This window comes from Tauraco erythrolophus, chromosome 17 (genome assembly GCF_009769465.1).
Source record: "Tauraco erythrolophus isolate bTauEry1 chromosome 17, bTauEry1.pri, whole genome shotgun sequence".
Lineage (NCBI taxonomy): Eukaryota > Metazoa > Chordata > Aves > Musophagiformes > Musophagidae > Tauraco > Tauraco erythrolophus.
Window position 1 is genome coordinate 4,901,722 of NC_141481.1, and position 27,114 is coordinate 4,928,835.

Genomic DNA, 27,114 nt, shown 5'->3' on the forward strand with positions numbered 1-27,114 from the left:
ACAGCAAGGAAAACATCCCTTGGAAGCTGCCTTTTTCTGTTCTTTCACCGTTAACCTCGTTAGCGACAGACAGCCACTGACGAAATGAGGCTGTGTAGAACTGTCCCAGTTGTACCACCAGGTATGTGGTTCAGGAAATTCCACGTCCCATTAAAAGTGAACAAAGACAGATGTAAGTGACGTGAAGCAGAACCTAAAAAAACGCGCAGACATGGAACGGTCCGTGCTGAAGTTGCACAGTTGGCGTTTGTATTGGAAAGGGACTTGCTTAAGGATTCCATTAGGAGCTCCGCAGTGCTTCCGTAACCTCTTCTGCGGTAGATGTGGTTTGCTCCGCGTAATTGCAGACAGGTGAGCTGGCAGGCGCTGGCATTTGCTAAAGAGGGACAGTGCTGAGAGGAATCCTGACACGGCGATGGGAATTTCGCCTTGCGTGAGAAACACAGCGTTACCTTTGGTAGAAAGGATCTGCCGTACCTTTGCTTTTGTGAAAACGGGATCGGAAGGGTGGAGCTGTCTGGGTTGGGAGCAGACGGTGGTGCGGGCCGGGGCGGGACCTGCGGGGCGCGGGCGGGGGCTGAGCCCCCGCCCGCGCCCCGCAGGCCCCGCCCCGGCGCTCGGCGGCCCCCGCGGCGGTGCCGCCCCCCGCCCCGCTCCCCGCCGCCGCCGCCGTTTCCCAGCGCCCCGCGCGGCGACGCCCGTCTCGTCCCGGCCCTCGGGAGGAAGCGCGGAGCCGCCGCCCCCGCCGCGGGCCCGGGCGCTCCCCGAGATGCCGCTGCTGGTTAAGGGTGAGCGGATCGACCTGGCCCGGCCCACGGCGGACATGATCCGCGCCCACCCGCACCTCGAGGTGAGGAGGCGGCGAGGCCGCGGTGCGGCCCGCCCTGCCCGGAGGAGCAGCGGGGCTGCCCGGGAGAAGACCCGCCGAACGGGTGGCACCGCCGCGTTGCCCGCGCTGTGGCAGCGAAGAGACGCGCGTAGGCCGGCAATAAGCCCGGTCGGCGTCCCCGGCGGCGGCGGGGCGGTGGATGCCCTCGGGGGGGGGAGGGCGGAGCTGCGCGGCCGCTGCCCTCGCGGGCTGGCGGGTGCGGCGGCCGGGCCGGGCCGGCTCTTTCTGCACGAAAAACCCGAAACGTGATAAAAGTGAGGGTGGTGACGTTGAGGAAGCTGTTAACCCCGCTTTCGGTGCATAAACGTTGTAATCGAACGGCGGACTGCTAGCCAGGCACTGCTGAGCGGAGCTGGTTGGGAGGATGTTTCTCATCAGAAAATTCTTCACGATAGAAACAGTTTTTGCAGGAAACCAGTGCAGATTTGGTGAAACTGCAGAGTGTGTTTTGAGGCTCAGGATGGAAAGGCGCTGCCTGCCCAGCAGGTCTGTGCCAGAGCACTGCGGTAGTCGCAGCCCAGGAATCTGGGTTTTCCATGCACGGAGCGAGCTAATAAACAGCGATGTTTTAAGAAGTGCTAAATAAATGTGCTGCATTGTGGAAGCAGAAGACTGAAACTTAAATTTCAAAACTTTCCTGTCCCGATTTAGCTTCCATCGTCAACTCTGGTGCTGTCTAATGTAATCTTTGCCAAGCCCTATTGTTTTTTGTTGTACTTCCATTTTACCATCTATAAAGCAGGGAGAAGGGTTTTGCGTGTCTATGGAATGATGAGATTTAACAATTAACTAGATCAAAATTCATAATACTTCATAATACAAAATATGTTTGTTTCTGTCTGACCTGGATCCCTTTGCTTTTCAGAGGTGATGTTTCTACCAAGTAATGGATACATCTGAAATTCAGCCACTGTAGTCTCTGTTATCATTTATCTTTAGGAAAAGGCAAAACTTCTGAGAAGTCAGCCTGCTCAAATTGTGGAACCCAAAGGTCTTCTGTATGTCCAGCAGAGAGAGTTTGCGGTGACTACCCCTAAAGATGGTATGCAGGAACATAAAGGGTTTTTCTTCTTCCGAAGCAGTGATTCTGAGAGCAGAGTTCTTACAAAGTTTCTCTCCTTTAAAATAGGTTCTGTTTCCATTCTTGGATCAGATGATGCAACTACCTGCCACATAGTTGTGCTCCGACACACAGGTATCTTCAGAGGGTGTTCAGAACAAAACCTGTTCCCCCGAAGTCAGGAATTAGGAATGGTTTATTCCATTAAATTAATATTCCATTAATAAAATAAACTGCAGTTACATTTATATAAACCTGCATCTCAGAAAGTCACATGACGTATTAACTAAATGACTTGGGCGAAGAGTTGGCCTGTTTAGTGCCAACGGTTCCGTGTTCTCGTTGCTCAATGCGCAGATCCTAAACCCGATGTGCTCCGCGGCCAGTGGGTAGGGCGGTTGCAGACCTTGGCCGTGTTCAGCAGAGGTGGAGTTTGTGGATCCTTGCTGTATGCCTGGATTTCTGGCATCAGAGATGGTGCCTGCTCCTCGTTCAGAGGGCGCTCGTGCCCTTCACGTGAGCTCTGGTGATTTTATAATGGCACATGAAGAGGTTATTGCCTCATTCTGTCAGCCCCTGTCTTCTGCTGGAGGCTGCTGTCCCGAGGTGGATGTAGCTCTTGCGCTGCTGCAGTAGTGTGAACTGTTAGTGATTTCAGTTGTGGTACCAACAGCCTCCAGCAACGCCATTAACTAACTGTCTTCTCATGTCTTCCTCAGGCAGTGGGGCCACCTGCTTGACACACTGCGACGGATCAGACACGGAAGCTGAGGTGTCGCTCATCATGAGTTCAGTAAAATCCTTCTCTAGCACCTCAGGATGTGGAAGGTCAGGTCTGCTTTTACTTCTGGTGTGCTGTTTTTCACAAAGGTTACTGCAGTTTGTAAGGTGGGGAATTCTCATGTGGCTATATGGGGTTCAGACAAGGTGATTGTGCAGGAAATACCTCTTTATCAGGAACCACATGTGAAGTGAAAACAATTTCCCTGATGATGGTTTTGAGGGTATTTTTAGCAGTGGTTAAAGCATGGTTCTGTTCTGAATAGCGTCTGTAAAATGCCATGGTGATGTTTTGTGTTCACTGTTTCCCAGTTAACTTTAGTTTCAGATGGACAAAATTTTCCAAAGCACTGGTTTTGTTTTTATGTTGTATTTTTCCTTCCAGACTATTGGTATTGTAAATGCCTTTTGGGATCTGAGAATCCATCTGGGATTTTTCTAAGTCCCACATTCAAAAAAAAAAAAGCAACAGAGGGAAGGACAGGATGGAGGAAAAAAAGCTCTGAAATGGGATTTAGCAAAGTTCTTTTTGGATGCGGAGGTTTTTGCCCCTGTAGCTTGGGAAGATAAACTTAGAAGATATGGTCTCTAAAAACTCAGGACTTGTCTCTACGTAGACACTTCTCAGAGAAGAACCTGCTGTATGGTCCAGAAGAGTCGTGAGGAGGTCACAGGAGCAAAAATCCTCATGTTTATTTAACCCTTTCTTGGGAACTAAAGTTGTTACTAAGTTCAGTCCAAACCAGAGGTGCTGACCGTCAGAGATAGCACTGGATTAGGTAGAACTGCATACACGGAATACCTCTGGAAGTTGTTAATTTGTGCCATTTCTTGGTTGATCCCTGAAGCATTCAGAATGGAATTACCATAACTTATGAGGTAATGCAAACTGATTGGGTGCATGCGACTGTAACAAGTGAGGCTTCTCTACTGATGGCTTTGCAGTTTGGGCTGGGGATTATTTTGTAAAGCTATTCACTTGGGGATGTCTTTTTAATTGCTGTTTCCTGTTATTCCATCTCTGTTAGGCTGGAAGTGCACCTAGTTGGAGGTTTCAATGATGATAGGCAGTTATCACAAAAACTTACTTATCAGCTTCTTAGTAAGTTCACTTTTTTTCCACTCTCACGTTAAAAAAAAAAAAAAAATAGTAGTTCTGACTGGATTTGGGTAAAGTTTGTAATCTGAGCCCCTTGTCACTCCACGGAAAGAAATCTGGATTCGTTTTGAAGGGTGTTTTCTCTACCTGAGAACTTGGTGCGGAGAGGGGTCGGACTTGTGAGGCTGGTGTATGGCCGGCGTGTGGGATGGAGGGTCTGAACTTGTCATTTCTGGCTTGTATTCTGGCATGTAGAACTGGGGTGCGTCTGGGCTGGGCTGGATTCCTGCCTCTGCTGCTGATACACTCTGATCTTGGCCAGGTGTGGTCACTGTCTAAATCTGTATGTGTGGGTGGCTTCATTAGTTATTATTCATTTCATACCTTAATGTGATGAGGTAAAATTTAATTACTGTTCAGAATTGTCTGTGGAAAGATGTTATGTCTGTTTGTAAAATCCATAGTCCAGAGGAGCAATTGCAGCTTTGGAGACAAACTGGAAACATAAAGTACCTGGTCACCCTTAAGTGCGCTGGCTTGTGCTAAGCACTTTTGGAGCGTGGAGAAGCCTCGGCCCCACGAGAGCAGGGAAGGGGCAGCAGGGACAGGACAGGTGTCAGGAGTGGAGGGAGGTGGCCCCAGGGGATAAACAAAAAGGAATACGGAACCAGCAAAGGTCCTGGGATGCACCCTCATGGCCATCACACCTAGTGGTTCCTCTTGACTGTGTTACATGTCCTATGAGAGTTCTGTACAGAATGACGTATTTTGGTTAATTTATCTTTTCCAACCTTCTGATTTTCATGCATCAAGTCACAACTTGAAACAGTAACATTATATTGCTGTTAGAACTTTGAAAAAGAGGTGATTTTTCTTTTCTGGAGTGTGGAATGGTGAAAAGCATAATTAAAATACAGCTAATGAAAGCCAGAGTTTGCTCACTATATATGTAACGTTTTAGGAAAATACACTTAAATATAAGCTGTTAAATGTATAGAGGTCTAATGCAGAGCTGATGTGATGCCAGAGCTAAACCAGTGTCAGCAAAAGGAGTAAGTGGCACAACACTTCTGTAGGATTTATTGCAAATAGCTGCTCTGTGTAAATTACTGTCATGTTTAGTAGCTGTGGCTTTAATTTTATAAAAGTTAGTTTGAAGCAATTCTGCAAAACGCTCTTTGCTCTGTTGCCTTATGTAGGAACAGTGCGTTAGGGACCTGTGCCCAGCTACTCTGCAGTGTGTGGCACTGGTAATGCCCCGCGTCTGTGCACAGCACCTGCTTTGCCACCAGTCAGTCTTACACATTGCTGCTGTCGTTGTTGCTGTAGGAGCATTCGACCTCCAGCCAGACGATGTTCACTTAGTGACTTTCTGCGTCACAGGTAAGAAAATGTTTCCTTGGTTTTCGAAGTACCTTCAGCCACTGAAGTCAAAGCACAGGCGTCTTTCACACGTGGCTTTTTTATCTGTCCTGTGGGAAAGAACGGCACGAGTCCTCCATAACGAGTTGTAGTTGTTAGTTTTATTGCTGGTGGGGTGTGTGGCGATGTCAAACAGACGATACAGCGAGGACTCTCTCCTTACCAAGCGCTTGGAACGCAGCTGATATGATCACAGGTGGTTCTCCTTACCAGGTTATTTTGCCACCTTTGTCCTGTGGAAAGAGGCCGCTTGTCTGTGGGTATCTTCAGGGGCAGCTGAGAAAGAGGTCTGTAAGTGCCTGACCTGCCTCCCTGCAGGTTCCAATGAATTCATAAACTCAGTCAGTTAGTTCATAGAGTGTGATGTCACACAGAGGAAGAAGTAATTTCCTTTTCTTTGTATCACATTCAGGTCATATTTCCATCATCGTTGCATTTCAGCGCTGATGGTGACTCACATCTTTGACACTTGGCATCATGGTAGTTCTGCATTGTGTTTTTTTCCTGTACACTGCCCAAGCAGAAAGTGCAGTGACAGTTGGCTGGAGCTGACCGTGCTCTTAGGAGACACATTATACTCCAGGCCCCAAGCATGTTGTTACTGGCCTGTACCTTCTTTTCCATATTTTTTTGGGCTTCCTTGTTTTTTTTCTGTCTCTATGCAACATCAGATCTGTTCTTCTCTCATTAACACACAACTAAATGAACACTGCTCAGAAAAAATCCAAAGCCCTATGAGTTTGACTTTTTTTTTTCCCTTTACAGAACTAAATGATAGAGAAGAAAAGGATACTCACTTTCCCATCATTTATGGAATAGGTGAGTTAAATTATAATTCAATTATTTTTTTGTAACAGGGTTGCTTTTCAGATTCCAATAGCAAATGGGCTGCTTTTCATGGCTAGGTGAAGCCCATCCTAAAAGGTAAGTGCTGCTGTTGGAGGCGTAGGTAGAAATAAAAGTTTTCTGCTACAGGAGTCAAGTACACACACACGCACACACACGGAAGTGGCTGCATACAAACACAACCAGATTTCTTTCATTTAACCGTACTTAGGATTTTGTCAATATCCAGTTACGGTACTAACCTTTTGGGTTAGAATTCAGCCTTCTTTTCATTGTTCATCCTGTGTTTTTTTCTGATTAGTTTAAGTATCTCTGAAAACATTCTTCTGGAATATTGAAATGCTGCCAAAGCAAAATAAGTAGAAATATCCTATCAGAGGCTATGGGGTCTGTAGTACTGAGAAATAAAGAACGGTATTTGATAGTTTCTAAAGTTCCTGCAACACGGTCATGTTGGGGACATGGTCATTTCAAACAAGCCTTTTGTAAGAATTAATCGTTTCTGTATTTAAACTCTTATTTCTTACCAGCTGTGAATGTTAAAACAGGGGAGATTTTCCCTGCAACCTTCCCAGAAAAAGGGCCGGATGAGGATTTGCGTTCAGCCCATGTTTTAACAGGAGCAACAGTGAGTAAAAATAACAGGGGAAGAAAGGATATTTTTGCTGGAAGGGGAGACCAGTTAGGGGCCCTGAAACATCAAAAGTTTGAGGAAAAAACAATGTGGTAGCGTTCTGTCAGTAACAAAACAACTGAGAGAGATGGAAGAGCAGAGGCGAAGGACAGCAGTGGAGATCAAACCACTTCTGCCGGGGTAAGGCTTGTCTTGGAAGTGCTGCTATGACGAGCCCTGCAGCTTTCAGCAGGATAACTTATGTAAAGAGATTCAGGTCATGGGCATAATCCCAGCAGGATCTTTCAGTTGTGGGTTTGTTGTTAACAGTTTAATGTCTTGTCAGAGTAACTGGTTACTCGTTATGCAGTGGGAAGGAAGCGGGGCTGAGCTGGCGTGCAGCATGCCCAAGACAGGAGCTGTAGCGCTCAAGGCCTCGCGATCCAGCGAATTTGCTGCCTCTCATCCCTACAGGCATTGTCTAACTCTTGGGGCTCCCTGTGTCGTTACAGCTGACCAACATCTATGATGCAAAGAGGGAGCAACTCCATATTGGGCCTTACTTCTGGAGGCCTTTCCCACATGTGGATTTCTGGTTGGAACAAGATGATAAACAGATTTTACAGGTACCTGAAACTGACACTTTTTTTTTTTTAACCTTTCTAGCTGAGTAGAGAGAGGGGTGTGATCTGTCAAAACTTTTCCCATTGTACTGCTAGGGAGGGTGGGAAATAATCTTATTAAAAGGCAGAATAATTGAGAACTTTGAATGTCAAGCAGCTCTTGCTACGATCTTGTTTTTCAGAATCTTTCCACATCGCCCCTGGCTGAGCCACCCCACTTTGTTTCCCACATTAGATCTACATTAACGTTTTTAAAAGAACATCCCTTTCCATCTCACTCCCTGTTTCCTGACAGGAAACCTCGCATCTACAAAAAAAATGAAGAAGGGTTGTGGGAACAGGTTTGTTCTGACAAGATCTAACCTGGAACCAAACACCACAACTGCTTTAGAGAAGTATAGGCTTGCAAGAAGAGCGATTTGTTGCAAAAAGCATATTGCTGCTCAAAACCACTATTGTTCCTGTGCTTTCCGAAATAAAATATTTTGACAGAAGTAACTTGCTTTTTCTGCATTACCTGTGTAGGAATCACTGCTACTTTGAAGCAAGAATTTGACTTTGTTTCCATTCTGTTGCTCCAGTGCAGTAGTTTGATCGGCACAGATAGAGAGTGAGAGGGAAGTCATCACATTGGTGTGTACCTCAGAAAATGATTTTCCACATAAAGTGAAAGGAAGTTGCACGCACTTAAAGCTTATGGAAATGTAGGGAAGTATCCTTCAACAATAATTTAATTCAAGAGTAATAATTTGAAGAATCTTTATTGAAACATTCAGATAGTATCTGAAGAAAGAAGCTCATTCCAACAAAACTACTGGTTTAACACTTCCAAATATAAAAACATCAAAAATTAATCCTTGTTCCCCTTGATCCCCAACAAATTACTCTTATTAACATACTTCATTGCACCAAAGAAACCAATGAGGAAGACTAGTCAACTTAATTGTTTTTGCACTTTAGAAAAATTGCACTCTGATTTACATAAATTACCCCAACAGGAAAATTAATCCTGTTTGTGGCATCCCAGCCCCACAGGATCTAGAAGCTGAGAGTCAAATCACCCAAATTTTTCAGATTATCAAAATCCTGCTACCACTACATCCATAATGGTGTTAATTTATACCTTAAGGAAAGAAAAAAAAAACCAAACAAAAAACAAATTAAGCAAACTACAGTACTTGTATCCAGTTCTATAGGGATGAGATGGTTTTCCCCCAAAACAGACAACCATGAGGAAAACAAGCTTTTCCAAAGATCTCCTTTCTACAAGAGGCTCTGAAAATTTGCAGCAAAGTGATTAAGATAATTCAGGGGGTGTGTGGGGAGACTTCACCTTAGCTTTTGATTTATCCAAAGCTTTGCTTGTGCATTAAGTAGTCCTAGACACTATGAAGTTGTGCTGTAGTGTAAATAACCTATATCATTTCTCTGAGTCTGTACAAATCCTACCATAGGTAAGTTACTGTTGTTCAAAAAATAAGTGTTGAAACCATCACAAATGTACTGTTTTTTCAAGCTTTACTACAACTATCTTTAAAAATACACAACAGAGAGAACTCCAGTTACACTACATGAACGTGTTCAATAGTATTTGGTTTATAAGTGGCGTGCAAAGGAAAATAATGGAGTGTTGGTGATTCTTTCCAGTGGCAGAAGCAAGAAGCCATTGAGGCATGCAGAGGCACTATTTCTTTCTAAAAGGCTTAGAACTCATTAACTTGGTCCCCACTGCACCTGGGGCCGTAGCTGAAGGGGTCAAGTCAGTCATAACAGCAGCAGGAAGAAATGGCTGATGGCAAAGTACTAAGTGACTCCTATATACACGGGCACCATCCTTAACGCCCCTGCACCACGACTGTTTGGCAATGCTCTTTATGAGGGTTAAAAAAGAAGCAAAAAGAGCTCATGTGACTGCAGTGGATGTTTTGGAGGCAAGGATAAACTCAAATATTAAAAAGGTGAGCAATTGGCAGTTGATTGCTTTTAAGTGTATTAACATAAGATCATTTCACAATCGTTGGGTGCTACTGTATTCTCAATCTTGTGTACGGCTGATTGGTTAGTGAGCAACTGTTATCATGCTTAGATTCCTACAGGAAGGAGAACTGCCAATTGCTTTTACAAATGTTTATGAGCAGTTAATAAATTTCACTAGTACTTTGGTGACACGGACTTGTAGAGGATTAAAGCAACTGTAACAAGTGTACAGTAAGACAAGTCTCTGTCCCATGGGGGGGAATTTATATCTGTGCAAAATCCCAGTTAATGAGATACAGTAGTTATTACTGTACTAGTGTCTGGCACTGTTCACATTTTGAATGCATCATTAATGCCCTGCCTCCTGGGGCACGGGCCTTCTCTGCAAAGTCTGAAATCCAGTCTGGATTTTATCTTTGACTTTCTTGTTCCTCTACCTTTGTGCAGTCATTTGGCGATTTGTCACTCTGAATGTCCTCGCTGTCTGTCTTTGTTGCTTGTGCCACCTCCTTGTGCTTCTCTGTTTTTTCTGTCTCCAAAGGCCCTTGCTCTTGGCCAGAGTACAGAGTTAGGGGTCTCTGATCCATCTTCTCCAGGTCATCACAATGGCTGACTGAACTGGTCTCACTGAAAGCATCAGAACTTCTTAGAGACCTTTTAAAAATTTTCTGACCTATAAAGTGTTAGAAGAACACAGCATCAACGAAGGCAGCAAATACAAAAAGTGGTATACACAAGTTAAGTTTCACAGAAAGTATCTGAATGTCACAACTGCAAAGAAACACGTTTTATTTGGGTGCTAATTTGCACCCCAAATGGAAATACTTTCTTGCAGTTACAGGCATGTATGCAAGGCAATAGCACCTGTTATTTTATCCTGTCTCAACAGAGACACTTAAAATTCAGCTGAAAACAAGCTGCCTCCATGCACAGTGAAGTTGTTCTAGGGTAAAAACTTGCACTGAAAATCGCAGGCTGGAAGCCAACCAACTCAAAAGGCGAATTAAATCTATGGTTTTCCTGCCAGTCAAATCAACATTAATTACTAACACTACACAGAAAGCGCAATAGATTTAAAAGATCTTCACCTGAGAATGACTTTGTCCACAAAATATTAGGTAGCCACAGAAATGCAATTGCTCAAATACATTATTATACATTATTTATGCTTTTATTTCAAATAAAACTTTTGGCTTCTTTACCTGATAATTTTTAAAACTCAGTAACCTCATAATATTCCAGACTTCCTGGGCAATTATCAGTTAACGGGATAACAACTTCCTGTAATCCCAGGAAGAATTCTTGGGGAGAAAACAGATGGGGCTGGTGTTCCATGCCATGTTTAAATTAAGGTTTTTAAGGCAGACTTAAGGCACTAGAAGATGAGTTCTAGTTCCAGATATTATGAAAGATGGAAAGTCAGGCTGGTCTTCCTGTGTCATGCAACTCAGACGGCAGGATATTTAGCAAGTTTTACAAATAAAACTTAAGATGTAGAAACTTACCAGGAAGTCTTTGCTTTGCAAGGCTTGAAGTAGGAGTTGGTGGTGGAGTAGTGCCTGTTCCTTGGGCTTTTGACAAATATGTAGATTCTGTGGATTCCAGAGAGCCTGCAGGTTGAAAAAAAAAAAAAGCATTAAGTTGAATACAGCACAGACTAGACAAGTTTTCTATCCATCTGTATTTACAAGCTATGTCACACAATCTTGTTTTTACTGCACATTTCTGAAACTGCATGTGCTAGGACGAGCTGAAACTGCCACTTGATGGTAGTAGTTTCTGAGTACATGGGGATATGAGTGCTGAGACTTACAAAGATGAATAAAGTTTCCCCTCACGCTCACTTCACAACACTGCTACATCCAATAGTTCTTTTTCCCTTCTCCACTGAGCACTTGACATACTCCCAGCTGTGAGCTATTGATCCGTGCACTTGGAAGGGGATATGAGGGAGGGTAAGTATTCCCAAGGAAACTTTGCTGTTCTCTGCCTAAGAACTTTCCAGTCAGTCCATCAAGAATCAGAAAGATACAAAATACAGCAGAAAGCCTTCCTCACTGTTTACAAGGACACACAGGCAGCTGGGCTCTTGTTCTAGGTCTGACAGTCACTTTGCCAAGTTCAGGAATACTCTTAAGATTCTGCCACAGTGAAAATCATTTACAGTGAAAAAATCTATCATTTCATAAAGTATTATGTTAGTACTTCACTCTTAATGATGTAAAAGCTATAAACAGTTCTTTTCACATTACCAGACATGAATTACAGATATGAGTAAAATAATAGTCTTTTGTATTGTAATATTGCATTCACGACTGTCTCCCACAAAGATATGTTCATGCTAGTCCTCAGCCAGTTTTAGCCTGTCCTTGTCAGGCACTGCACTGTTTAGCATGCAAACTAGTACTTTATCCATATGGCAATAGCCAGGTGGTGGCTCAAACCAGGATTTCAGAGACATCAAGTTCCAGCAGCACAGCAGAGCATCTGAGTGACGCTTTGCAAGCACACTGGACGATACATCTGCACATATGTGGAGAAGCAACATTCTAAGATCTGAGCTACCCTGCTAGCTTAAGTATAGATGCTGAACTCCTGCAGCACAGGTAGCTGAAAGTCACAGAAATTATTCCTCTATTGATAAAGGTCGATGTCAAATATAGCTTTTTTAATGTGACTCAAAATACAAGAATAAAACATAAACTGTACAAGTGAGGTGACAAGATTGTCTTATTGGTTGTTACAGAAATAGTGAAGAGCATATTCTTTTACATCCTGAGGGTGGATTAATGTCAGTCACAATCAAATCAGCACAAGAAAGTGTTTTATAATTCTAGTATAAAATCTGAAACAGTTCATAACATGGCTGCAGATGCACAGATTCCTACCTGCGGTTAAGTTAAATGTTCTTCCCTTTGGTGAGGCTTGGAATGGAGAAAACCAGTTCAGCACAGAGCCTACTACAGGTATTTGTCGTAGCAGTCCCTGCAAAGTACACAGTCAAACGCTGGCTGGTAAGCAAGCTACCTGTGTTGTGCCAGGTTATAGATAACTCGTGTTCATAGCCTTACCTCTTCCAGAAGTCGCTCTTCATTTGCTTTCTGAAGCTGAAGTTGTGCTTCCTGTATCCCTTTTCTCACAACTTCAGTCATGTTTTCCAACAGCTAATAAAACCCAGAAATTATATTATTATATATATTATTTGGAATTGAAGTTGTCTTTTTAGCTCAGGTTTTGAGGATATAAACATGGCAGTTGGATATTTTTCTACTTTAAGACAGTACTTGACAGGCACTATTTCATTATGACTATAAATGAAAGAATGTACAGCCTGACTGCAGGATTTTTAAAAGATATACCCAGAGGACAGAATGTCATTTTAAACAGGAAGGGTACGTGTTTTTCTTTTACTTAGAGATGAGCCTGTGACCCAAATTCTTCAAAGATCTGCTTAGCACATAAGTGTTCATCAGATGCTGAATCTGACTGGGAAGAATTTTTAGGTTTATAGAGTAGATTTTGGTTTCTGTAAGTGCCCGGGACATAAACCAGCCTCATAGTAAGCTGAACCAGGTATGTGTCAGTCCAGCTACAGGTTCAACTTTGTTTTTCAAGTTTCCATATCTTAATATGTGTTTTAATATTGCACAAGGCCTAGATGACAAGGCCATCTTCCTCCAAAATGCCAAAAATCTGGGTTACTGTCAATTAATAAAAGAAAAAGAGGAAGCTGCTCCTTTTCCCTGGGGGAGAGGCAAGCCAGGAACTGACCGCCACAGCAAACTGAAAACCCCCATGTACTGACTACAGAAGGGAGTGCAATGGGGTTGCATTTAGAGTACAAGGAAGAACCACGGTGTTTTCTGGTCTAGTCAAGATGTTCGTCTTAAATTTTGGTCCTGCCTTTTAGTGTACTTATCTGTCTGTCCTAAGGGCTTGCTGATACTGAAGCAGTTTTTTAATAAAAGCTTCCCTCTTTTACCAAACATCACTTATCAATGATGCAAGTGTCCTTCTCACAGATTGGTTGTGCTTCTCAGTTTTGGATCTAATGGTGTAGGATCCTTTCAGTACCAGAGATTTACTGTAGCTAGTTCCAAGGACTGCACCTTTCTGAGTCCTCTACTCCTCTTTGTTCCTCCTTAGAAGCTTCAGGACCAGCACGGCCTATATTCCAACATTCAGTTCCTAATCTCTCAACTACAACATTTAAAAAACTGAAGGTACTCTACAGGCAAACCATCTTTCATCTCACCCTCGAAACAGCAAAGGCAGGCAAGAGTGGGCAGAAAGTCTCCAGAAAACTCTGCTAGAAAAAGTTTCATTGCCAAAATCAACATGCTCCCATGGGCAGAAATAGGCAAAGGATTTCTGAAGCTGTATTTATTTTTTAGGTGAGGAAATTAAATGCCCAACACTAGAGGAATGAAAGGACAGACATTCATTAGTGATGCAGGTTATTTAGGAGTTCTACTTTGGAGAACATTTGGAGAACTCTGATCAGGTAAATGCTTTTACAAAAAGGAGTTGCATCATCAGCTTTATTACCTCAATAGGTAATTTGTAATTTCCATTTTTAAGCCATCACTTGAAAACTTTTCACACATTTTAGGGCACAGTCTTATCTTAAAACTGGTATATAAACAATCTGAATCCCACCGCATCCTGCAGTGACAAGAAACACCAGCTCACAATCAGCCCCCATCTTCCTTCTCTTTTTTTGGTTTTGGACAGCTTATATTTTAGTGATAAAATGAGCCTATTTCGGTACTACTAAACTTCTTCATTAGAACTACTGAACCCAGGACCACAAATGGAAATCAGGACATCCTCAGAATATTATAATCCTGTAACAAAAGTTCTCCTTATGTTGATACAGATTATTACTTCTACAGTAATTAATAGAGTTTTTTGTGGGCAAGTACAATATTTACTTTCAGAAAGAAAAAAACCATGTCCTGAAGCCAATATGGAAGGGAAAAAAAAAAGGTGCTGAAATGCTCTGTGATTTATAAATACATACTCTTGAATTTTCTTCAATTTCTCTGCCTGTTGCTGCAATAGTTTCAACTAACTCGGACACGTCTAAATCCTCAGTTACCATGCCAATATAAACGCAGTTCTTCTGCCCTCCAAATTCTGGACCTGCAAGCACAGGGAGAATCAAGTCTGTGATGTACAAAAATGCATTCTCACAACAGGTGCAACACTCATGCTTGTGAATCTGGAAATCCTAATACATGCACACCCCCCCCCCCAGATTCTCTTCAGTAATCAAGGGCAGTATCTGCATAGGTATAAATTATGCAGACTAAAAAAGCTCAGCCCTGTGGGTTTTCAAAGAGATGAGAAAACAATATCTAAATGAGAAAAACTGGATATTTTATACAGCCAAGGAGCTGTACAATAAATATCAGCGTTGAATATGCTTCGAATTCATTACTTTCTGCCATTTAACGATTACTTGGTTCCACAATCCTAGGGCACTCACTTTTTGAAAGCTGACTAGAAAACAATCAGAGTTCTGAGTAGGCAAACTGATATTATTTCAGCTACAATGTCGCACTGTGTAAATGTGAAAGTGCTGCTAATTGTCACGAAAGTCATCTGAAGCTTTGAATCTACCTACAGAAAGCAGCAAACTGGTCAGTGGGTTTTGAATGAGATGTGCTTTTCACTAGATACAGCACTGACTGAGAAGGCTCCGTTCACAAAAAGGAACACTGCAGCTTTTATTCCTCCTGACAAGGAAACACTTTTTGGTCTAGTTGCTCATAAGTCAATTTTCACAAGTATTTCTGGGAACAGTGCACCTTGATCACCCTGCTGAACATTTACCAGCTGAAATGGGTGTCAGGAGGAAACAAAGTTACAGTTGTTTCTACAATAAACATATACACAGCAGTGTAATTTTGCGTTATGATGACCTATGTACAAACGACCTATTGAACCATTGTAACAGGGCCAGTAAAATGCCTATTAGCTTGAACAGAAGTTTTTTTAAACAGTGCAGTTACCCAAAGAAAAGGTGAGATCCGACTCCAGTTCATTTAATTTTTTCAGAAGTTCTGTATTGATTTTTTCTAGTTCTTTTTCTTGTTTGTCGTCATTCTTCCCATCGCTGTGATAGTTGTATCTTAAAACCAAGCCAGAAGAAAGTAATTTCACTTTACAGTACATACAAAAATATATCGACATTTAGCATGTTTCTACCAAGTTCTGTATTTTACAAACCAAAAACCTCAAAATATTACAGCTTAGATCAACAAGTTCCTTGGCATTTGTCATCAGAGATTTGAGAGTGAGGGGAGGTTGCTGATGCACGCTTAACTGAACACAACAGATTTCTAGGTAATATATTGATTATGCTTCAATTGTTTTGACTCTACAGAATCCTCCCCAGCAGACAGTATCAGAGGATCAGAACAGACATTTGAAGAGTTTTATTCAGTATATTAGTGAATCTCATTATAGGTAAAAATCTAAGTTACACAGTAGGATGCACTTGCATATTACAAATCCATCTAACAGTGGACACTGCCTCCAATACTAGAACTGTTGCTCTAATTTTGCTAAAACAGCTCTTCAGCTTTTCTTAAAAAACAATATGAAAATCTCAAAGTAAGCAATATTAAAAAGGTAATTTCTTAAAAGGCACTCAAAAGCTTCAACTGCGTGTAAAGCCAGATACTAATCAGCATACAGTACATACAAATCTCCACTAAAGAGATCACATATTCCTTTCTGTTAATGCACAGTCTATCCAAATTTCCAATGAAGAAAATACTGAAAAGTTACCTTACAACACCTAATCCTGGCCAGCTGAGATCTTCAATATACAACAGGCCTACAGTTCTTCTCACTTCTTGCTCAAATTCCTCTCTCAGTTGCAGTGTACTTGTCAATACAGGTATCTTCATTTTTAAGCAGTCTACTAACTGATCAACATCTTGTATTTCAGTTCCTAAAACTAAAGAGCTGATGTGTTAGTGTGTGATAAAAGTGAACGGACATACACATAGATGTCTGAGTTAAGTAAGTAATCTGTAAAGAAGCCACTCTAAGTCAAAGATAAATGGAGAGTACTGAAATATCTTTATCTATATAACAGTGTTTTTTCTTCAGTAATCTAGCTACTGATACATCAAAATGGAGAGTGCTAAAGATTTCATAAAAAATAAGCTAATGAAAAGGATTTTCTGGTGTTACAAACTAATAAGGACAATACTCTTTTGCATTACATAGGTAGCTAACATTAGAAAAATTCCTCTTCCCATAGCCAAACAGATAACAAATGAGCTTCCATGCTGGTTTGCTTGTTTGTTTTTAAAAAAGAGAGAAAAAACAATCATCACAGCATCACCAAGTAATTTTATTCTAAAATCTACTTTTCAGTGTACACCAGGATCCTCTCATGTCAGTGTCAGGTGTTTTGATAGCCTAAGCTATTCATGCCGAAAGGAGACACCACGCATCGCCCTGAGCCCCTGCAAGTTGCTCTGTGCATCTGCTGAGTCTAAACAAAGTACGTATATGGTGCTGGCTTAAACAAAATAAGCCACTTTCCAAAACACAGATTTTATTTTTTTTTCCCTCCTACATCAGTAATTATAGAAAAACCTAGAAGTTTAGTAAATAATTCTTCTAGTTAAGTAGTTATATTTCGAACATAAGCACCATTTCAGTGTTGAAACACTTGTGTACAAAGGTCAAGCATCCTCTTCTTGTGTTAAGCAGCCAAGAGAAGGAAAGGTAGGGATGATTTAGCCTTCATATTTCTTTTATAAACCGTCAGAAACAAAGTGCTTCTCCCTTTGCTTTTCCTAATGAATCTTACAAATAATCGATGTCTTCCCCTGCAGAGGTAGTGAGGCAACGTCACATACAAGAGCTGAGCTACCTGTAGTGCACCCGTTGCCAAGGCACAACAGAACGATAAAGCCAAGATAGTTTTGTTTCATTAATAAAAACGTCCTCACCATATGAGAACGTACTAAAGAGTTTCATGAATATATCTGCTTTTACATCAGGAGACTCTACAGCAAATCCCAGATTCTACAAGTGGCTGAATTAAGTGAGTGTTACCTGCAGACGTCATTAGTGGGCTAAAACGCACACATGTGCCTTCATCTTCCAGTTCTACCACATCAACTCCACTGGCAGGAACCAGCTGTCCCAACTGCTCTCCTAGCTGAAGGGATAAGGCACAGTTAAAGAAACATACAGAGCATGACCTCCTGCAGTCACTGACTCAGGCTAGACTCTTCCCACAGTTAGGGAGAACCACATGCTAAACACGGTTCTTTCTATTTCTCAAAATCACTTCTTGTAACAAAATACTTTAGCTTGCTGGTGATATGACCAAGTTGGACGTATACTTAAAATCATGAAAATTCAGGATAAGCTATAAATGTTAGAAGTCAGAATTTTCTGCAAAATTGCCATTGTCATTAAGTATGCCACAATTACTACGCAATTGATCCAAAACAGTTACGTGCTTAGCTCTCTGAAAGCACAGGTTCCTAGAATTAATTCTCTTAAGACCTCAGAAAGAAAGACTGTCTGTTCATGACTACACAGACATTGTCAATGAAGTATCTAGCCGATTAAAGAGTTTGAAGTTTTCATGTATTCCCACAAGACCAAGGGGAAAAAAAATCCACCACCAAAAGCTTAAGACGCAGTAATAATTTCAGTTGTAATTACACGTTAAATAATCAGAAATGTGAAAGCAGCTTTGCTTCAGAGCAAATTCATCTTTTTAATCCAAAATGCCCACTAGTTTTGCAAAGGATATGAGGTCAAGAATAACTATCAAACTACCCTACCAAAGGTTTTATAACTATTGATGAACCCCTGGAAGCATTCCACAGTCACTTCTTTTTTTCCTAAAGAGAAAAAGCATCCATTCTTACCCACTGATTGAAAGTGTCATAAATGTGTCTTTCGCTGCTTATTATGGGATGCTGAATAGTTGAGGCCTGTGCAGCATGTGAGGTTTGATCTGAATCCAAAGATATAAGAATCACAGAAGTGGATTTTTATTTACTTAATTAAACAAAAGGCAACCTAAAATTTAGATAAAAGACAATTACATTTCCTAGGTAATGCAACACATCTACACGATGCACTGGACCTCAAGCAGACCAACAAGGATTTTTTTTTTTAAAGGTATACTGAACATGACAAATACTAGAGGTAAAATAGAGAGTTGAATATACTAGTTTTAAAAACAATCAATAAAATACTTCTCTCAGTTTTGAGGTTCAAATGCCCCAAAGAAAATAAAACCAATTGTTTCACAAAGCAAAATCTTGTTGCAGCAGGCTGCAATACTCAATTTGATGCATTCAGCTACTTTTTTCATCAAGTTTTAATGCTTGCTTTCTGTTTTAAACCACACAAAAATAATACTTAGGATTTGAGAGTCCATTATACACATAAAACATGCAGAAACGGCCAAACATCTTACATCCTTATGATTCAGGTGGGTGACTTCTCCCTAGTAAAGCTTTTCAAATAAGTACATCAAGGTACAAAGCACTCCACCAAGTCACCGGACCAGAATGAATAGGTTTACTTTGTAAGTGCAACCACTAAGTAGAGTAAAACCAAAACCAAACCTTCCCCCCGCCATGCTGAACACAAAAAAAAAATCCACAGACAATTAAAATCAACACTCTTGTAACTACGAAGTTTTGTAGTAGTCTTTTGCCTCATCCCAGCTGGACATTTCCCCACTCTCACAGTGTGCACATACAAACAGCACAACATGCTCTGTTGTAACCAACAGAACAAAAATTCTTTCTTGGAGAACACATCTAAGTAAGGATGTTCTGCTCAGAGCCACATGTGGCATGGCTACTGTATACTCATAACAATATTTCCAGAGCTGTTTCTAAGGTGTTCTGCTATTTTTAAAACTATTGCAACAGCAAGTGTAACCAGGAAAACAGAGAAACATGGTTCTTGCAACTGGCCACTAAAAATTTAGAAAGAACAGAAAGCTGAACAAAACCAGGGAAAAATCTTCCCCCATCAGTACACTCAAACACAGCTCGCAGCTTATGAAAGACTTCCATCATCTGCTCTCAAGATCAAAATCATATGCAAATCTCTCCTCACTCAAGAAGGCAGAAAATGACTTACGAAAATTTAAAACACTGCAGTCTATCTAAAAAAAGAAACTATCACATGTATGATTCTATCACTACATTATGACCAACACTCACAATCTTCCTAAAAGCATGTTACACAAGAGAAGTGCACTACATAACATTCACCTCATCGAGCTCATGTTACAAATGAGTAGTTTAAAAAACTATGAAGAGAGCGGGTTTAGTTTTGTTTTTAAATAAATCACATACCTCTATTTGAATATTCCCGGAAGAACCTGAAAACCACCACTGGTGAACTCAGTTCATCTTCAACCTTAAAAAAAAAACCACAAAAACCAAAACCGATCTATTTTAACATATTTTTTTAAAGACTTAACACTGTGTATAATTCCTTAGACTGCTGAGCAAAGCAGATAATTTTGAACAGGAACAATGTTCACGCTATCTCAGTATTAGAAATTAACTCAGGAGTGTGAGCACACGTATCTGTAAACACATGGAAGTAAATCCTTATTCAGTTAAAGCAGAGTTGTACTGATTTAAGATAAGCATGGTTAAAACTTGGGCACTATAAAGCAAGAAATCTAAGCATGTTCATTAGCAAATGCACCATACTAAACAGTTTATTTAGTTTTAAGTATTTTCAGCCATAGCGCTACAGTAACGTGAACTCTCAAAGCCACTAATAGTCTTGGAAAAACAATTTTTACATAAATGGTTATTGTCACTCAGAATGATCCATGAATTATGTATCGCCAAAGAAAACTTAAGCTGAATATATTTTCTATACATCAAGTGTCAATAAAAATTAGTGGAGAGGGAGGGGAGTAAAACCACCAAACCCTGTTGAACAGGACATGTAAAAACCTCAGCTGGGATAATTTTTGCGTACAGTTTCACAGGGCTCACAGTATCATCTCAACAGCGGGGTAAAACGCAGCCAGAATATATTAGAGAGGCTTATGGAAACTGGTTTCATAAATGTATTACTAAACAAATCCACGTTTTAAACAGAATTAAATCAACTTCTGGAAACAATTTCTGGATGTTGTTCTGTCAGCTCCACTAAGTGCATGAGTTCACAGCAATGGAACAAAGACAATCTAGAGGTCACACACAACCAAGCCGCACCATTTCACTGAACACCAGAACTTAGCTAGAAATATACCGCGCATCTTTAAAACAATGGCTACGATTTAAGTAATATTTTTTAAATTTTATTTTTAATTAAAGTTATTCTTATCATTTATCAAGCAAAGACTAAACTACACAGCAAAGTATTAAATGTAGACTGTACCGAAGTTTTAATGAAATCCAGGTTTTTCAAGTTTTCCAGCAACCTTTGACTCTAAAAGGCCACAGCAGAAGGAAAACAAAAGGAAGAGACAAACACACAGTTTTAGAAGTTGAAAATTATTCTGAAAAACATTCAATAGTCACTACCATCATTCCTATTTCTGAACAAAGCCTTTGACACATCAGAGATTCATCCAGTTCTTATTTGTAAATCTAGACTTTAATGGAAAAATATATTCTGTTTTTAGTAATATACTGACTACAAAGTGATTTTCGTTAAAATAAAGTCTTGGTGTGTTTGTTGACAAAGTTCCAGAGATATTACAACTCTGTTTACCAACTAAAGCACAGTGTGTAGCAGAACAGTTAATTTTCTCAAAGTTACCATAGCAACTGGTTATGATGGCTTTCTAAATGATTTCTAACATCCTTAAGATTGTGGTTTAAAACTATTAATAGACTATTATAAAAGCTAAGATCACTCCTAGATGCCACAAAACCTTAATGACTATGATACTTTGTCACTCTTCTAGGTCTTTCATGCCAATAGCTTCTTCATTAACTATTACAGAAACTTTCCATTTTGCCCTTCTTTGAATTTTTAGGAAGTGCTGTACTTTAAGGAAAAATGTTTTGCCTATAAACAATGCATTTTTTAACTAACATTATAATAGACCTTAATTTTCACCAGGGTAAAGACTCAACTTCAAAAATAGTGCACTTGCCACTGTATCTGAGGAAATGTTTTGAAGTTCCTTTTGTCAGGCATTAGAATTTACTATTACTTAAGTCAATATCATGCCGAGTAGGAAAATAAGAACATCCTTCTCTGAACAGCTTTCAAGCAAAATAGTTAAAATAGAAAAGTGACAAAAAAAATGATCATGTTATTTGACTGTTTAGAAAGAACAAAGATTAAGTACTTCTCAGTAGAAAAACCCTACTAAAATATACAATCTAATAGTAAAAGCACATCCCTCCCTCAAATACTTTACTCTGCTTTCATAATTTGTTTGTAACAAATGATATGAACCAATATTCTTCTACAATGCATCCCAATAATCAAGAAGATGTATTACCAGCTTTTATAAAAACATTCTTCAGTGTAACGGTGTTCTGTGATAGCCATCTGGATATCACTTGTACTGTCATTGCTATCTGAACTTTGTTTCTGCTCGGAGACTCACGCTGTTAAATCCAATGGTGAGGATTAAGGACAGTCTCCAACCCATACTCAAAGCAGCAAAGTATCCATGAGCAATGTGCCAACAAGCTGTTACTTACTAGTTGCGAGGCATGCTTTATCCTCTCCACAATCCCATCGTGGCCCAGGTACTGCAAGGAGAGCCACAATGGCAGGGCACGGAGCTTCTCTACAGGCTGACTCGATGTCAGCCCAGCCGCTAAGGACTGAAGAGGAAAACAAACAATAAACAAATCACTGTTAACCTCTCCAATTATTGTATTTTTGCCAGCTTATGGAATGTGTCACAGCTTAAATAGGGGAGCTTTTGCAAACTATAATTTAGATGCTTATGAAGAACAAGACACTACACCACGATCAAAATTGAAATCTCAAGATCTTAAGAATAATGACTGAGAAGTTCAACGTACCAAAGACGGATCCTCATGTCTGTAGAGTGTCACTGCAGGTACAGCAGGCAGACCCAGCCAGGAACCCAGAGTAAGAGTCATGCTGTCACATTTTGTAGCAGCCTGTTTATTACAATAAGCAAAATATAAGGCACAATATTTTGATTAGATCATGACCTTGAACTCTAGAGCACATTATTAAGTTTCTAGATATAGTAAAACGTACCAGTACAGAAGAGGAGACATAACCCAAAGCCAAAGTTGCCAAATTCACACTAGAAAAACAAAGTGGTTTTGGCACATATTAAAAATGTATTAAGAGACATAGCATTTTAATCTTCAGTTTAAATATTTCATGTTGATGTGTAGAGGAAGGTAATTTTTGTTAATATATTTTTTCATTAGCAATGCAGTAGATTTTGCTACTTGGTATTCCAAGATTGAAAACCCAAAAGTAAAAATCCATTTTGATCATCTAAAAATGCTTCAGTCCAACCTTTGGGGAAATCATCCCTCAAAGTCCTACCCATAATTCAGCATCAGTTTGGTATCAGAAATAATTTGGATGTAAATATAACACTATACAATGAAATATCAGGAGAAACAGAGTCTCTACTCCATGCTAAAAATAAAATAAAAAAAAAATAATCTTTGAGCAACAAAGTCTTCATTAAGATTGTCTAAATTATTGTAATTTATTTTCCTCTTGGTTTAATCTTCCTCCCAGTTATGTTGCACACTGCATTTGCAGCCATATTCTTGACAACCTTCATTAAAGTGTCATCTCTTCTACACTCATTTAATTCTCCTTTCTCATTCTCAATAACCACTGTAATAACATCTTCCCTGACTTGTCCTATACAGTCTTTTTATTTGTATTCCAAGCTCTTCAAAGCAAGGGCAGATAAGATTACCCCCTGAGTAAAAGTAACCACTAACCTATGCTGAAATAACCATTCTAATTAATTATTCCTGTATATGTAAACCAGTCTGTATCTCATACAATGACAAAATTATAACCATATGAAACGCTTAATATGACAAAAGTAAAGATGGTCCTATGGCCTCTACTAACTGGTTAGCTGTAAAATTATGCGTTGTCCATTAGTCAGGCTTTTTAATGAATATAGTTGTACAGAAATAAATGTTGAGTTTCATACCCTTCTACATGGAGCCACATATTATACTGCTCACAAAGCTCCTTCAGTCGGCCAAGTTTATCTGTATGCCCAGCACCTGGCGTCCCTTTGTTGAAAAGGAGAAAAGGCAATCACAAAGGATAAGCATGCAAACTAGGACTCTACATAAAAGGACCTCTTGCACTGTTGTCAAAAGTCACATGCAAGCACGAAAGATGTTTAAAAAGAGCCCACCACACGATATTTGTACTTGGTTGATCGTGACTTATAAGTAACTAGAATCCTAGACAAAAAAAAATAGAGATACTTGTATTTGCTTGTCAGTATGTTAAGAATACTTAGAAAATTAGATGTCCTATGCACTAAAATATTCTGCAGCCTCAGATAAGAAATGCAGATATTTGTAATATGTTCAAGGTATGACCTCAACTAAAGGAAACTAAACCAAGATTAACATCTTTGATACTTTTCCAATTCCAAAGCAATTAAGAGTCACCTCCTTCATTTGTACTTAAAACAAATTTTGTTCATGAACAGTTCTGTTTAACTAACTAGAAGAAAAACATTTTTAAAGTCGATGGCACATGCATCAAAAAATTCTGAAGTGTTAACGTGAAACTGATTTTCAACGAGATTTACACTCACTAAAATAAGTTCTAGTCATATTAATACATCAACGGACATAAGCAGAACTGCAGCAGTACAATCCAACTTTAACTCAGTTAAAAACTTCTCCAGACAGATAATTATTGTGTAGTCATTAAGATATTTCCTGATATTTCTTGACATGCAATCACTAAGTTATTTGAGAAAAATATATATTTATTTTGGATTTTATATATGTTCATGAAATAGCATGCTTTTTTTGTTCTTGTTTGTCCATAGCACTTACCAGCATTGGCCACAAGCAACAAAGGTAGTTTTCCAGATTCAATATCATCTTTAATCAATCTGTCCAACAAAGCAACATCCTGTTATTGATAAGAAAAAGATACGTATTTATAAATATGTTTGTCAAACAACACAGAATTGTTTCTGCTGAGCTGGAAAAATGCATTAAGAGTGAAAATTGACAGCATTCTGAAGCTCTGGAAGACATTCTTAATGTCTTTGTGGCTTGCAGTTTCTTCCTCTCAAAGGTAAAATAACCCAAAGTTCAGATACAGCATTTGTGAAAAATACAATACAAATACACCACGTAGTTTGTAAATGTACCCCTGACTACATGTATTCTAGAAATCTTGGACTGAAAAGCACCTTACTATATGTCATTAAAAATGCCTTGCAAATGACAAGACCAAGATACAATCTGTTGGCTTTTTAGAAGATTTCAATCTGTGATTTGTACAGCTATAAAACAGAAGGCTTAGAAGTTGAAAAAGTACAATAATAAGCTTTTCCTAGCAACATACTTGACGCTCATTTAATGATGTCTTTTAAAAAAAAAAGAGAAAAGAAGCAGAGCTCTAAAGGATGACAAACTTACCATTTGATGTTGAGATCCAAACATAGTGTTACAAGGTACACGGCACATGCAAGAAAGGGGTAACCCCAGCTGCAATAAAAATGATGGAATGTCAACAACTGAGACACACTCATTTCAAGCGTTCACAGAAACATACAGTGACACAAAAAATAGTAAACATGACAATAAAAAGCTGGAAATTACATTAGAAAGTAAGTTTCCTGCTAAAACTTAAGACCAAATTAACAGCAGAGAAAAGAAAACACAAGAGAAACTGGAAAAAAAAACAACAGTCAACTTTTGGTGAGCACATCAACTGCATTCAGTTTTTCTAACAAGATACCCGTGCCCTGTACAACAGCCTAAACTCAATCCTCCTCTTCTTGGTCACCCTTGCAATTAATACATCCTATGAGCAAACCCGTGCTTTGTGCACAGGCCATTCCACCGGAGGTTCACAGTCACTTTACTACTTAGTAGAGAGCAATCTGCCTACTTGGATCATACAGCTCAGCTGACTACTCATGCTGGTAAGTCTGAAGTTCTTCCTTCACTACGGAGGCAAATTCCAGCTAACTTTTGCATCATTAACATCAGGGAGAGCTCAGGAATCACAGTCTCTCCTACATTTTGATCTCTAACCTGGAAGATCATTAGACAGGTGAAATCTAGTTGATCATACTCATCACTGAACAGAAGGTTCAGCAAATTAAGAGAACTACAGTTACAGATTAGTTGGGGTTTATCCTTTGATTTAACAGAAATTGAATTAATGTCTGATTACTCAGTTCTAGTTGTCTGCTCTACAATGTACACTACTTCTCAAAATCTACTGAGGTTACTCCCAGTATGGACTTTGCTTCCTTTGCCTCTGTTTTATAATTATGCTGGAAATCACAATTAATAAAACAACACTAACGCTCTGTATAACTTTTTTTTATTACTAGCTTGCAGATCTTTGGCTGACATCGAAGTATGGTTTCACCTCAGACGACTCCCTTCCTCTCCCACCCCCCTTGTTTTGCTGTTTAATCACATCGCTATTGTTTCTACCACAAGGAAAAATAAGTAAGTTTTCAAAATCCAAGTTATGCTTTTCCTAAAATCAACTTTTTTGAGGCCCAAGCTGCGTCCTCATTCTTCAAAATGCCCCTTTTCACTCTGTGTTTCAACAGGCAGACACATCATCCTTGGTCTCAGAAACTTATAAAAATTATATAAGCTATAAAAATCTACTATGTCCATAGAAAGGCAAAGAAGCAACAAGGATGAAGGGAATCTGCTCATGAGGAAGTGAATGTGTGGAGGGAACAGGATAGTTGTAGAGACAGCCTGCTCAACTTCCTTAGGGATACATATGTTCAGTCAACACAGTAGCATTGGGAACAATGTGGAAGAAGCTTCACTTCTAACAGTGGAAGTTCCAGGAAGACACATGGATCTAAAGGTGAACTTTCACTTGCCCCAAATAATTTACAAGACTGCTGCCAGCAGTGTACCAGACTGCACTGCAAGTACCAGTCTCTTGCAGGAAAAGTCTGAATATATTTTTAAAATCTAAATTTCAAGTAGGCAATATGAAGGCAGGTAGGTGCTACTTGCAGCTAAAACCCCAACTGATTCACTTTACCTGATTGCAGAGAGCTTGGCCCAAGCCTGTTCTAGCTGCAGAACTAATGTATATCACAGGTTGCTTAGTATAGAGCATGTTAAATCCTTCTACCGTGTAATCTTCATAGCGCGTGTGAATAACAAGTCGACAGATTTTTAGTAGACCTTCACGATCATCTTCATGATAATACGCTGATCCATTTTCATATCTGCAAGAAAAGCCAAGTAAATTTGACCAACAAAACCAATAGCCAGTTTAGTGACTAAACTAACACTGACCAGCAAAGGAGCTCACAAGACAATAGAGAAGACAGATAAACACTTCTATTTTCCCAGGATAAAGCAGAGTAGAAGGAAACATTGATGAGACAGGCTGAGATTAACAGCGAGGGAAGTCTAGTACATATTTTAATTTATACTCAGAGATAAAGTAAGAAAGAACAAACATCTGAGTTCCTAAGGATTTCCTTTACAGAGTTCAAAAATTTGCTTACTAAAGGCAGAGCCAGAAGGCTTCGTCTGGGTTTAATATGTAAATTCTGGACTGCTAATTATAAAGAGAACACAACCTGACATTCGTTAA

General features: G+C 39.8%; 3 protein-coding genes across 6 annotated transcripts in view; 1 reads left to right on the forward strand and 2 right to left on the reverse strand.

The window, feature by feature from the left end:
- Positions 1-769: 769 nt before the first annotated feature.
- On the forward strand, positions 770-7,830 carry NTAN1 (N-terminal asparagine amidase). 2 transcript variants are annotated; one of them, XM_086622213.1, is made up of 10 exons: positions 770-850; positions 1,829-1,931; positions 2,019-2,084; positions 2,669-2,777; positions 3,758-3,831; positions 5,158-5,211; positions 6,016-6,069; positions 6,627-6,724; positions 7,222-7,335; positions 7,515-7,830. In XM_086622213.1, the coding sequence occupies exons 1-10, from the start codon at positions 770-772 to the stop codon at positions 7,692-7,694; spliced, it is 933 nt and encodes a 310-aa protein (XP_086478339.1). In that variant the 3' UTR covers positions 7,695-7,830. The 2 variants fall into 2 exon arrangements, with proteins under 2 accessions (XP_086478339.1, XP_086478340.1); XM_086622214.1 differs by lacking the exon at positions 3,758-3,831 and having other exon boundaries at positions 803-850; positions 2,669-2,737.
- The window catches only part of MARF1 (meiosis regulator and mRNA stability factor 1), a 136,034-nt gene continuing 116,271 nt past the window's right edge, over positions 7,352-27,114 (reverse strand). The window contains exon 28 of the transcript XR_015222628.1: positions 7,352-7,367. The gene's annotated coding sequence lies outside the window, so the exon portion shown is untranslated. The remainder of the gene's footprint in view (positions 7,368-27,114) is intronic.
- Positions 8,078-27,114, reverse strand: part of PDXDC1 (pyridoxal dependent decarboxylase domain containing 1) — a 31,473-nt gene continuing 12,436 nt past the window's right edge. For all 3 annotated transcript variants that reach the window (XM_086622034.1, XM_086622033.1, XM_086622035.1), the window contains 18 exons: positions 26,551-26,740; positions 24,942-25,010; positions 24,348-24,426; positions 23,477-23,561; positions 22,543-22,591; positions 22,338-22,439; positions 22,008-22,133; positions 20,725-20,775; positions 19,677-19,740; positions 18,225-18,313; positions 17,395-17,500; positions 16,108-16,279; positions 15,327-15,445; positions 14,333-14,454; positions 12,381-12,473; positions 12,198-12,294; positions 10,815-10,919; positions 8,078-9,982 (listed from right to left, as the gene is read on the reverse strand). In XM_086622034.1, the coding sequence (XP_086478160.1) occupies positions 9,720-9,982; positions 10,815-10,919; positions 12,198-12,294; positions 12,381-12,473; positions 14,333-14,454; positions 15,327-15,445; positions 16,108-16,279; positions 17,395-17,500; positions 18,225-18,313; positions 19,677-19,740; positions 20,725-20,775; positions 22,008-22,133; positions 22,338-22,439; positions 22,543-22,591; positions 23,477-23,561; positions 24,348-24,426; positions 24,942-25,010; positions 26,551-26,740 (1,981 nt within the window). In that variant the 3' untranslated portion in view covers positions 8,078-9,719. The remainder of the gene's footprint in view (positions 9,983-10,814; positions 10,920-12,197; positions 12,295-12,380; positions 12,474-14,332; positions 14,455-15,326; positions 15,446-16,107; positions 16,280-17,394; positions 17,501-18,224; positions 18,314-19,676; positions 19,741-20,724; positions 20,776-22,007; positions 22,134-22,337; positions 22,440-22,542; positions 22,592-23,476; positions 23,562-24,347; positions 24,427-24,941; positions 25,011-26,550; positions 26,741-27,114) is intronic.